Source organism: Drosophila mojavensis, unplaced genomic scaffold, assembly GCF_018153725.1.
Source record: "Drosophila mojavensis isolate 15081-1352.22 unplaced genomic scaffold, ASM1815372v1 contig_151, whole genome shotgun sequence".
Taxonomy (NCBI): Eukaryota; Metazoa; Arthropoda; class Insecta; order Diptera; family Drosophilidae; genus Drosophila; species Drosophila mojavensis.
The window spans coordinates 1,456,159-1,470,000 of NW_025318684.1; the positions used below are offsets into that span (position 1 = coordinate 1,456,159).

Consider the following 13,842-nt stretch of genomic DNA (forward strand, 5'->3'; position numbering starts at 1 on the left):
GAGCATTATGGACCATGCGATACTTCTTGGTGACATAACTCAAATTTGCACACGATTTCATGCTTATATTATAATATATGGTAAGTGTCAAACAAAACAAGAGCTATTTTTTATAAAAGCTTAAAACAAACCTTTAAATTCATATGTATAAGTCCTGTGCGCATGTGCCTAGTCCTACAATACGTTCCTTGTTAATGGCGATTAAACATTTTACTTTTTATTTATCTTTTAAAAAACTAGAAGCTAAACCTTTTACACTTCCACGAGTTTTTCTTCGGTTGCAACTTGGAAGCTACGTATGTGTATGTGTGTATTTTCTTGTGTACATGTGAGCACATCTGTATTTAGTATAGCTAAATACGTGTCCGATAATTTACTATCCGTGCTATCGAGTTGTCTGCGAAAATATACCAAATATATTTTGGTATAAGTATTTTATCATAAGGATACATTAGTATATTTTATTAAATATCGTATTATTAGACTTCAAATTGAAATATATACTGATCAAATTTAGCAATTTGATATGTTTATAATTGATTACAATTTGTTATTATTGCTAGTATGCAAAAATATTCTAAATTTAATAAGTTTTTGAAGTTACTTTATTGTTTTAATTGTCAGTATCAACTGGTGATGATCTTTTTTAATTTATTGATGACTGTTACGGATGTATCGGTGGATATTGAATATCCCGATAGATCTTTGGTTTTTTTGCATCATTAATGATTTTGTTCTTTCTTTGTGAAATTTGATTATAGGCACTAACCTCTGGTTAGTGTTATAGGTCTACAACACTGTTAAAAAACACAGTATGTTGCGACACAGGTCATTTTGGCTCACTAGCTCGTTTTCGCTCACTAGCTCGTTTTGGTTCACCCGCTCATTTTGGCTCACTAGCTCATTTTGGCTCACTAGCTCGTTCTGGCTCACTAGCTCGTTTTGGCTCACCCGGCTCACTATCGGCTCATGAGCTATCAGCAAGTGAGCCAGTGAGCCAAATGAGTGAGTTGGCTCAGTTCACAAAAAAGATCGAGTGAACCGGCTCACCTCAATGAGCTGCTTTTACTCAAGTTTAGTTAATTCACTCGCTCTTTTTTGCTGGGTGCTGCTGTGCTGGGAAAAGATCGATCTTTACCTAGATCGATATTTCGATATTATGCATGGGTCTCAGATCGATGCATCGATTTTTTTATAAAAATATTTTAACTCCCAAAAATGAAAAAAAAAAAAAAAAAACGAAGTTTTCGTATCAAAATCAAAAGAATTTCTTATTTAAATTAACAAACGTTTCACATAAACTACTAACAAACTATTAACTACTATCAAACTATAAACTACTTAACAACGAATACTTTGTTTCATGAGACCATTTTCTAATGACTTGTATTAACCATAGAGAGTTCGTCCTCTAAAAATTTCTCCGCATCGCTTACGTTAAACGGGGATAAAAATCCATCCCTCTTAAAACGGGGGTCCAGGAGTGTTGCGATTCTCGTATTCGAGCGCGACTCGTACTTAAGTAGTCTGTCTTTTGTTCCGTTCATTAAACTCGTACAAGCGTTACAACGGTAGTATTTTAATTATATTGTTATAATTAACTTGTAATAACCTTACCGCTTTATACTAATGATGTAGAAAATCATCAATGCATCGAGCATCTATGTTTTATTAACAATTTTTACCGATGTTTTCGCTGATACCGATGTTGAACGATGCATCGATGTTTTGCAAAACATCATTATCTGCGAATGCAGTTAACCCAATTCGAATGCAATATTTTTCTTTTTGGGAAGGTATGAAAAGTACCTATCCTAATTTATTTGAAATTGCAATCAAATTTTTTCCGTTGATGATATCTTATGTTCCCTGTAAAATAATATGTAATTCTGTTTAATTTTAGTGAAATATATAAGACTGCTATGAAAGCATATCTCTCCTTTGTTAAAAATTTTTAAGTTAGGCCTTAAGCAAAATACTGCTATGAAAGCTCATTTTTATTTGTATATTTTTATGTTTGTTAAATAATGTTGAATACTTTTAAGCTTTTTATTTATTTAAATTTAAATTAATTTATTTTTTTTATTTAATTTAATTTTTAAATAATAGTAACGCCATGAGAGCACCAGTAAAAAAGTAAAAAAAAAAAAAAAATACTTCGATGCATCGAATTTTTAATCCGATGTATTAATCCAACATCGATGTCTGATTTTGAAAATATTGATGGACATCGACATCGATGTATTCATTCAAATTTACATCAATACTTTATACCGCGTTTTTATTTAAGTGATGGGAAAATAATAGTCTAGTGATGGCGATATATCGAGTATCGAAGTTAGCAGCATCGATATTTTCGATGACTATAAAAAATCGATATATCGTTGTTAGATCGATGTTCTTCCCAGCAACAGTTATCACCACTAGCCAGAGAACACATAGACTAGAATAAATTTTTTCAACGACGTAAAAATGCGCTGAAGAGACCAGTCAACTTCGTACTTGCTCGGCTTGGTCTTTTGACGCTCAAGCAGTGAAAATAAGGCACGACAAAATCAGTGCGCTTCTCTGGTTAGTGTTATCTCTCAATCGTGGGTCTGTAATAGAGATGGGAAACCATCGACACATCGATGAAAATCTAGCGATTATATCGATGGTTCCATCGAAAATTTTTACCTTATACCTTATTTTACCTTATAAGGTAGTTTTTATAAAAGAAATAAATTTAAGTAGAGCACTTCTACTTTTATACTTCTCTTCGTACTTATGACTATGAATAAAAAATCTAAACAAATATATAAAAATTATAAAAATTTAATTTATTAAATTCCATTCAGAGATCTATTTTTAATCTTCTTCTATATATATAAAAGAGAGTTGTGTAAAAGTGCTCCTCCACTTATAACTCGAGATCAGCTGGACCAATTTTCATGGTTTTTGATTTGATGGATTTGTCTCCGCCACGAGTAGGATAGTAGATCTTAAAAATACTGAAAAAATACTTGAAAAACGCGATTTTTTCCCTAAAGATTCAAATTTCCATTGATACTCAGTAGGCTTGATAACAATGGCAGTTGTCGGTCCTGCTCTCATATTATACAATAGTATTTGTTTGTCTCAAACATAAATTTGTGTAAATTATTTATATTTATATTTCTCGATTGTTTTATGTGGTTTTGTGCGAGGGCATATTCAGTATTACTATTAATAAAAATGCCGCGTCCTAGAAGATCTAATCTTTCCCGGCGGACCTATGATGCACTTAGGCAACGGAATATCGCTATTGAAGATGCACAGCACAAATTCTTGCAAATATACTTCATGGGCAATATGGAAGAACAACTTGACCGGCGTCAAGAAATAAACACAGCTATGAAAAGAGCAATTCTCCAAGATTTGCAGCAAATGCTTCACGACCATCAAGAGATGACTATAAAGCAGTAATCAGAGCAGATAAAAGACCAGCTGGAACACATGAACGCATATTTAATGCTCCAACAATCGATGAGATGGCAATCGTGATTGTTGGTGAAAGCTTGGAAGCACGCGATATTGTGCTTACACGACGCAGTACTAGGCAACTGCAAAGAATATCTGAAACGCACCGTTCATATGACGCTTTACAATACCCGCTGATGTTTTGGCAAGGTGACGATGGATATCACTTTAGTATCAAAATGATTATCCCTTGAAAGGTAAAATCAATCATTGTTTTCATTTTAACTTTATATACATTTTATTCTGTTTGCTTTTGGTACACAAAAAGAGTTATCACTCTTAATTTAGTAGAGAGTAGCTGTAAGAGTCGTAAACCTATTAGGGGTTCTAAAATACAATTTTTACTGTATTTGTTTTAGGTGAGGAAACTGCCAAGAAGGTTAGTTCGATGAATTATTACGCATATTGTTTGATGATTCGTGAATCTGACAATTATCTATCTAAATATTTTTTTGTATTATTGTATTACGTTATATGTATATATAGAGACTGTTAGGCGGTACGAAGCTCGCCGGAACAACTAGTATATAATATATAACCAAAATGATCTTAAAGCTTTAATTATAAAATATACTTAGTCAGTTAGTCATAGATCCATTTTCTTTCCATTTTTGTCAACAACAAATATATTTTATAGTAATTCATTGAAACTAAAATAATAACAAAAGCAATCGCCTCCATGGCACTAAGGCAAAACCTATTGGTTCTTATTCAGAAAAGTTAGAAATACAATTTTTATAAAATTTTGCAAAATTTCAAAAATGAGCTCTTACGCAGTCAAAACCAACTTCGACAGTAACCATTTTTTCGTTATATCGATACTAAGGAAAACCAATATCGATGTTTTTCCAAAATTCCAAAATATCGACTATAACGATACCGATCCGATATTTTTGCAGCACTATGTCTGATTGAGATTCGTATATGCATTGAAATTCACTCGCACAAGATTAAGGTAGGTGGAGAAATGACGTCATAGTAAGTGTAATAATTGCCTTGCATAAAAACATTAATATTAAGCATACACCAGTAAGGTAATAAATTATGTGCATATGTATCATTGTATTCTAAACATAAATTTACGTTATGCATCCAATAGGCGATACATTTTTTACTACTGATTGTATGTATATGTACATGTGTATGTGTCTGATAACATTAAAAATTATAATATCTATAATTCCTTTTTGTAAAAAACTTCAACGAATAGTCTTCTTAGTCTTCTTTCTTTCAGGAAAAAAATTTGTTTTTAAAATGACACTAGACGATCCGCAAAACGATATACAAACGAATGCTCAGAGAAACGAAACAGCAAAAAAACGAGCACAGTTACAAACAAATCAGAATTGTCAGCCAACGGAAAGTGATAAATTGGATAAAAGCAATATAACGGTAAATCATCAAAAACAGGTAATTATTTTGATAAATATAGATTTCTATATGTATACCTATTTGTTATTTGTACTCAAATAACCGTAATTAACCATTGAAAGTCGGTTGCTCTGCTAGTTGAGCTACCATTCACAGATGAGATCACTCCCACACACATGTAAATACACACTATTGTACATATATTGAGGATGGAATGCTACCAGCCGCCCCATCCATCTGGTACTTAATTGATCGCAATATTCTACGATGCGTCGCGACCGTTCCGAAAATCACTCACATGTGTGTGTGATTACAAAAATTGCGTTTTATTATGATCGTCTAGGCCGATAAAGTTTTATTTCATTATATGGATATTAAATTTACCTAATTTATATGGAAAATTATTTTTTATTTCTTTAGGTTTAGTTTTTATTTAGTATTTTGACAAATCGGAAAATATCACATATGTATATCCTAATGCTGATGTCAGATTGGCGGCGATAAGCGATGCGATAATATGGAGCGAAAATAAGCGAGAAAGCTCTACATGCAGATTTACATGTACTCGATTAAAACATGTCAGAGTGCAAGCGAAGCGAGAAGTAAAGCGAGTTGCGAGAAAGCATTCCTGAATCGTTTTCTCTCTTTATCGCATGATAAAGCATTTCTGATACGTGTGCTTTTGTTGCGTTCTGAGCATAAATAACCGTTGGTTAGTCGGTGAAATATATTCTTTTTGGCAATTCAAGCAATATTTCTCTCTTTCACTCTGACATGCCATCGCTTTGCAGATCGCTGTGATAATTATCGCTTATAGCATCGCATCGCTTTTCGCGGCCACTCTGACATACGGCTAAATTGCATCTAAGAAATATCGATATATTGGCATTCTTCATGACAAAAATAAAATGATCCATATATATTTGAATTTTTCAAGAATGATGCTACCATATCATTTTTACGAGCTGCTCGAAGTGGAGATCTGGGCAAGGTACTGGAATTTATAGATAGTGGACTTATAACGAACATAAACACGTGCAATGCGGTAAGGCTTATAATGTTCTTCTTGTATTGTATATGAAAGGATAACAAAGTTTGCTGATCAATGTCTACAGATTCAATAGTCAGATTCAATCATAGCTATTCTTTATGTTTTATAATACCTAACCTCACTATTGAAAATAGTTTTATTTTCTGCCAGCAGCTTTCTCGTAAAAATGTGATCTCAATCTCACAGCTCTTTGTTAAAATCGTTTTAGATGGTTTTCGCACTCTTTGAAAAATTTCTAAATTAATAAAGATAGATTTATTATTGTAATATATATTTTAATAAATTTTGGGATTTATTATTGCAATATATATTTTGATAAATTTTGGGAAAAAATATAGAATTTTCCAAATGGTTTTTAATACATATTTATTTAAATATTTTGAATTACAAGAATGAAGAGATTTAATCTTGAATCCATTTTTGCAAAAATGGAGGTTACAAGACAACAACTGCGAACCCCATATTTTGAAAGCGAATTTAAATCGCAATTTTAATATAGAGTTTCTTTGATTATCTTCAACTTAGAATGGGTTAAATGCCCTGCACCTTGCGGCCAAGGATGGATATGTAGACATATGCAACGAACTCCTTAAGCGCGGAATTTCGGTAGACAGTGCGACGAAAAAAGGAAACACTGCCCTACATATAGCTTCGTTGGCTGGCCAGCAGCAAGTGATAAAACAACTAATCCAATACAATGCGAATGTCAATGTGCAGTCGCTAAACGGCTTTACACCTTTATATATGGCTGCACAGGAGAATCATGATAGCTGTTGCCGTCTGCTACTAAGTAAGGGTGCCAATCCATCCCTTGCTACTGAAGATGGTTTCACACCTCTCGCTGTGGCCATGCAACAAGGTCATGATAAAGTGGTTGCCGTGCTCCTCGAAAGCGATGTTCGTGGCAAAGTGCGTTTGCCGGCCTTACATATTGCAGCGAAAAAGAATGACGTCAATGCGGCTACATTGCTGTTAAGGCATGATAAAAACGCCGATATTGTATCGAAGTCAGGCTTTACACCACTTCACATTGCTGCCCATTATGGGAATGTGGACATTGCTAACTTGTTGCTCGAATGCGGCGCCGATGTCAACTACGCGGCAAAACATAACATAACACCGTTGCATGTTGCCTGTAAATGGGGAAAGGCAGCAGTATGCAGACTTTTGCTCGCAAAAGGAGCCCGAATTGATGCCATAACTCGAGATGGACTTACACCATTGCATTGTGCGTCGCGATCCGGACATGTCGAGGTCATACAGCTCTTACTCTCTCAACATGCTCCAATATTGTCGAAGACAAAAAATGGATTATCTGCTCTTCATATGTCAGCGCAGGGAGAACATGACGAGGCAGCCCGTTTGCTACTCGATTACAAGGCGCCCGTTGACGAAGTGACAGTTGACTATTTGACAGCTCTCCATGTGGCCGCCCACTGCGGCCATGTGCGAGTGGCTAAATTATTGTTGGACTATGGAGCGAATCCGAACTCTCGAGCACTCAATGGATTTACGCCTTTGCACATTGCCTGCAAGAAAAATCGCATCAAGGTGGCGGAATTGCTGATCAAACATGGCGCCAATATACGCGCCACCACTGAATCCGGTTTAACGCCGTTACATGTAGCCAGTTTTATGGGTAATTATACATATATTCTATCCCTGAATGCGAAATCTAATAGATTTGCCTTTTTAGGCTGCATGAATATTGTTATTTACTTGTTGCAACACGATGCTAGCCCCGACATGCCTACCATACGCGGCGAAACGCCTCTTCATTTGGCTGCACGCGCAAATCAGGTTTGTCCACGTTATTTATGTATATTTATGGAGAATCAGTGTAACAAGCAAAAGAGGAGCGGCATTAAGCCATGTCCGCCTGTCTCTCCGTATGTGTGAGCTCCCTGATTTCAGAAGATATAAGAGCTAGAAACTTCAATTAGTTAGTTATTAGTTACTTAGAGCGTTAAATAAAAACAGCTCCACATTCGCCGAATTCAAGATTGAAACTGAGCTAACTATTCATTGCTTAAAATCCTAGCTCTTATATACCTAACAGAGACTCTTAAAACTACTTCCAGTCACTGGAAGGGTGCATTTTCCTATACAAGCAAGTGCACAGATGTTTATTCAAGTGTCCCTTTTTTAGATCGCTGGGCCCAGGCTCACGTTACATTTACATATATTAGTCGCTGCATTGGTCGCTACAACTAAGGGATGACATATTTATTACTTTGTGTCGGATAACGCGCAGGTTGTTTTTTTGTATATGACATGTTCATGTTTGAACACTCCCTTTTGAAGGTCATTTGAGTTTACATTCTCATAAAATATATAATTTTCAAAAGAATATGTAGATCCGATGTTGAAAGTACCTTAACCGAAAAACTTAGCAATAGATGCAATTACGAATGAGAATTATTCAACCATTGCTTGGGTTTTTTTTGTGGAGCCCTAGCTCGTTTGCACTACTCTTTTTGCAAGCAGTATAGTAACGTTTCTCTCTGAACTGAACTCTAAACGGTATGTAGAATTTCGCATGTTCGAGTCCCGCCGATGATAAGTGTCTTTTTATACCCTGAACCCATTGAAAATGGGAAATGGGAAAGGGTATAATGGTTTTATGAAAAAGTATGTAACGGGTAGCAGAAGCAATCATCGCAGACCTCATAAAGTATAAATATTCTTGATCAGCACGACGACCTGAATCGATATAGCTCAGAAGTTATAAGAGGTAGAGAAATTTGGCATGCATACTCGTGTGTACCATACGGAGTATAAGTTTGTCATATTTTTCGATAACTCCTCCGATAACTTTTTTTATCGAGAATAATAGAAAAATTGATTTGGATTTTTCAGCCCAATTTGAATACTTTTAGACCCAGAGACTTCCGATTTACTGTGTGTATACAGTTAATCGATACGAAGATTTTGTTATTTACAGATTTCGGATACCACACCCCCGTGAGGGCGAACCCCAATTTAAAAAAAAAACGCATTTCAAGTACTAGAGACTTCTGCTTTGAAATGTACACACATTTTAACCATATGATTACGCTCTAATAGTTTCATTGAGATTGTATGTCTACAAATTATTCAATAAATAAATTCTCAAAATATTGCCCACTCTGCAGCGCAGCCCACGCGCAGTCGCTGCTAACTGCGCAGTCAGCTGAGCGCTTGATTATACGTGCATGTGTGCATAAAAGAAGTGCTAAATGAGTAGAATATCACCTTAGAGGGTTCAGGCTATCTCATAGTTGAGCAAGTCTCGACTAGACCTGTCATATTTATTGTACGTGTACATAAAAGAAAGATTGGAGTATAAGTACTATGCTATGGATCTTCTAGTCCAGCAGTGTCGATTAATATTACATGTTTTATTTGCGTTTGAAGTAAAAAACAAAAATTATATTTAAAAACTCAGATCATTCGGGGTTAAAGGGATCACCTAGTCCGGCACTCCGACTAGAGTTTTTATACTCATTCAGAATTAGTATATTGGTTTTGTGAAATGTCCGTCTTGCTGTCCGTCCGTCTATCCGTCTGTCCGTACACAATCTATTTCGGCACTATTGAAGCTAGAGAAATTTGGAACACATACTCGTGTATATCCCCGATTTATAAAGTGTGCATGGCAAATTGGAAAAATGCATTTTCCGATATGCCAGAAATCATGTTAGTTGAAGAGCTAGAAAGCTGAAATTTGGTATGTATCTCCAAGAGCTTTACAGCTAGAGCGCTGAAATTTTGCACGTCATCTAATGTTGTGATTCTATAAAGTCTAAAGACAAAATTATAAGTCTAAGTCCATTAGAGGCGTGGCAAATCGGACCTGAAGATAAATTGATTTTTTTAATTCTGCTATGTTTGGGACACTATTGATGCCAGAGACCTCAAATTTTGTATATATACTCGGGCTGATTACCCAAGACCAAAAAGTTTTGTCGGATATATGTGCGCCCACAGGGGCGTGGCAAACCGCAAAAGCTGATATCTCCTAAAGAATAATAGCTAGAAGCTTCAAATTTAGATAGTTAAGTTTCCAGTAACCTCCTCTATCGGTGACCCAAAAATAATTTTTACGCCTCTTTAGGGGCGTGGCATATCGAAAAATACTCTGAAATTTTCACATTTTTTGAGAGTAAGTATTCAAACTTTGCAGTTAGGGTACCGTTATCACGTTCTAAGAACTGACCAAAAATGAGGTGTCTACGCCCAGTAGGGGCGTGTTTTCTACAGTATTAGAGCGAAACTTAACTACTAAATTGTTGATGGGATGTGAATGAGTATTCCGCAGTCGGTAACGCCCGACTGCAACGTTCTTACTTATTTTACTTGTTAATGTTCATGTGAAACCTTTCTTTTTTAGACTGACATTATTCGAATATTGCTTCGAAATGGAGCACAAGTGGATGCCGTTGCTCGCGAGGGTCAAACGCCGCTGCACGTCGCCGCTCGTCTGGGCAATATTGATATTATAATGCTAATGTTGCAGCATGGTGCACAGGTGAATGCTTGCACTAAGGATATGTATACTGCCTTGCATATTGCTGCGAAGGAGGGCCAGGAGGAAGTATGCCAGTTACTAATTGAACATGGGGCACAGTTAGAATCTGAAACAAAAAAAGGATTCACCCCACTGCATCTGGCTAGCAAGTATGGTAAGGCAAATGTGGCCGACATGTTGATTAAAAAGGGAGCCGTCATTGATTGTCAAGGTAAAAACGATGTGACACCTTTGCATGTTGCCACTCATTATGATCACCAGCCTGTGGTGTTACTGCTACTAGAGAAAGGCGCTTCTGCCCAAATAACAGCACGCAATGGCCATAGTGCCCTTCATATCGCTGCTAAGAAAAATAACCTAGAGACAGCACAGGAACTATTGCAGCACGGTGCCGATGTTAATGCAACAAGTAAGTCGGGGTTTTCACCGGTTCATTTGGCTGCGCAGGAGGGACACGTTGATATGGTTCAATTGCTACTTGAACAGAGTGCCAATGCCAACATATCAGCGAAAAATGGTTTGACCCCTTTGCACTTGGCTGCTCAGGAAGGACACGTGCAGGTTTCACAGACCTTACTCAATTACGGAGCCTACATTTCAGAGCGCACTAAAGCTGGCTATACGCCACTTCATATTGCTGCGCACTATAACCAAATAAATGAAATTAAATTTCTTCTCGAAAACGATGCGAATATTGAAATGACAACAAATGTTGGTTATACTCCCCTTCATCAGGCAGCACAACAAGGTCATACGATGGTAATCAATCTACTTCTTCGACACAAAGCCAACCCCGATGCGTTAACAAATGTAAGTAATATTTTAACTGTTTTAAATTCGTTAGCTACGTTGTCCTTCCCTAAAAATTTTGAATAAGTTATACTCGTTGATGTGAACGAATACACTTGACTATGATGGTGTTTAGTTTTGTATTGATCTTTATTCTTCTGAGCCTGGGTTTATATACCCAGACTCATGCATATTTTCAACTCTTAAATCTAGTACGTCTATTGCTGAGTTTGTAAGACTCCGCTTGGGTCTATTAGTTATTCCTATTCCTATCCTATCCTATCGCTGAGTTTGTAGGGCTCAGCGCCACTCTCTTACATAATTTGACTCTGGGGCTGCAAGGATTACTGTTCATTTATCTATAGAGTCCGTACATGTGACCCTTATCTTTTCCCAGCGCACTACCTGCTAGTCGTTCACATCCCATCAGCAATTTAGTAGCTAAGTTTAGCTCTAATATTGCAGAAAATGCAGTTTTTCCGATTTGCCACGTCCCTACTGGGCGTAGACGCATTATTTTTGGCCGGTTTTTAAATCGAGCTGACGGTAATATAACTGCAAAATTTTGATACTTTCGGTAAAAAATTTGAAAATTATAGGGTATTTTTCCATATGCCACGCTTAAAAAGGGGCGTAGCAATTTTTTTGGGTCATCGATAGAGGAGGTTACCAGTAGTCAAGTTTCTAGGTCTTAAAGTTCAGGAAATATACAATTTTTCGGTTTGCCACGCCTACTTTGGTCTTAGGTGGTCAGCCCGGGTAAATATATCATATTTCAAGTCTCTAGCATCAAAACTGCCTAAAATATAGCAAAATTTGAAAAAACACTATATCTTCAGGTACGCCATTAGTAGGCGTAGACAATTTTATCATCGGTCCTTATAGAATAATGTAAAATTCCAGGGCTCTAGCTTTAAAACTCTACGAGATACAGTTTTATCCGATTTGCCACGATCAATGGGCGTGGATATATACACCATAGCTTTTGATCTTGGGTGGTCGACGTGGATCTACATTCCAAATTTTAGCTTTTTGGCTGTTCAAATTATATGATTTCTGGCATATCGGAAAATACGTTCTCCGATTTGCCACGCCCATAGTGGGCGGATCGGATTTTAATACTTTATAGATCGGAGATATACACAAGTATATGCTCTAAATGTCAATTCTCTAGCCTTAATAGTGCTAAAAAAAAACTGCGTTCATACAGACAGCAATACGGAAATTGCAAAAAATTCATTTCACTTTTGTGAATGAGTATATAATATATATAGCCAAAAAAAAAAAAAACGTATCCGAATTAACAATGCTCATATATTGAAATGTGTGGCACCGAGGCCAAAACGAAAATGTAAGAGTGTGTGAGTGCGATCGTATATGACTTAGACGCACAATATTGTATTGAGCGACAAAGAATAAATAAGTTTTGAGCCCGAGTATATGAATTGCTTCGATGAGTTTTATTTATTTATTTATTTATTTTCTTAAAGCTATTGACAAAAATGAGAGTCAATTTTAATTTAAAAAAGCCTATACAAAGTACACGATATAATTTCAATAGTAACACCAACCCGATGGGGGTATTTTATTTGCCAGTCCGGCCGGCTATGCCCACGTCTCACAGCCAAATATGGTCAGTGATACTATTGAAGCTATGAAAAGAAAGTGTTAGTAAGAAAACTTAAAAAAATAAAATATTAAAATGTAGGTTATTAAACAATATTTAGCATACTTAAAATAATTCTTAAAATAATAATAAAAAATTAAAAAAAATAATAATAATAATAAAAAAAAATAAAATAAAATAAATAAATAAATAAAAGGAGTTAAAAAAAAAAAACAATAATAAAAAAAAGAAAAAAAGAATAAAATAAGAAGAGATAAAGTATAGAAAAAGAAAATGGCCGGTAATAAGAGAAGTTGCAAGAAAAGTTAATAAAAAGAATAAGAAATAATAAAAAGAAAAGAGTAATGGAAGAGCCAAAAATAGAGTATAAGAATAGAATTGAGAAATCACTAACACAACATTAGCAGCAAAAGCGTATGCCAATGCTTATGCCTGGGCATTGTGAGTGATTTCCCTAAGATAAGCTGATAGTACACTTTTTATTTTAGGAGGAGAGAGCTCTAAGGAAAAAACGTGATAATATTTATTAAAATTAACACAAAGAACATGAAACGCACTGTGCAAAGAATAATCCCTAGTGCACACAGGTAAATGAAGCGGACGATAGTGTCTAGTTGATCGGGACGGAACCAAAAAATTTAGACGACCCAACAAAGAGGACGAATCAATATCACCACTAATCAATTTATGCAGAAAAACAATTCCTAAAATTGTTCTGCGATTGGTTAGCGATGGAAGATCAATTAGCTGGAGCCTACTATGATAAGACGGTAATCGTAAATTACTGTCCCATCTAAGGTCTCTTAAGGCAAAGAGAAGAAACTGTTTTTGGACCGATTCGATACGATCCTGATACAGTTTATGTTGCGGAGACCATACGACAGAACAATACTCTAGGATAGGACGCACAAGCGAAGTAAATAAGCGCTTGGTAATAAAAGGATCTTTAAATTCCTTAGACCAACGTTTAATAAAGCCAAGCACACTTTTGGCTTC

At 35.8% G+C, this 13,842-nt stretch overlaps 1 protein-coding gene across 3 annotated transcripts in view; it reads left to right on the forward strand.

Moving 5' to 3' along the window:
• The first annotated feature begins 4,394 nt into the window (after nucleotides 1-4,394).
• The window catches only part of LOC26527824 (ankyrin-3), a 23,350-nt gene continuing 13,902 nt past the window's right edge, over nucleotides 4,395-13,842 (forward strand). Inside the window, exons 1-6 of one of the 3 annotated variants that reach the window (XM_015160815.3) lie at nucleotides 4,395-4,453; nucleotides 4,718-4,908; nucleotides 5,807-5,914; nucleotides 6,446-7,559; nucleotides 7,617-7,720; nucleotides 10,293-11,240. In XM_015160815.3, coding sequence (XP_015016301.1) covers nucleotides 4,753-4,908; nucleotides 5,807-5,914; nucleotides 6,446-7,559; nucleotides 7,617-7,720; nucleotides 10,293-11,240 — 2,430 coding nt within the window. In that variant the 5' untranslated portion in view covers nucleotides 4,395-4,453; nucleotides 4,718-4,752. Of the gene's footprint in view, nucleotides 4,477-4,717; nucleotides 4,909-5,806; nucleotides 5,915-6,445; nucleotides 7,560-7,616; nucleotides 7,721-10,292; nucleotides 11,241-13,842 lie in introns of all 3 variants that reach the window. The other 2 variants (XM_032733053.2, XM_044007077.1) reach the window with 2 other exon arrangements.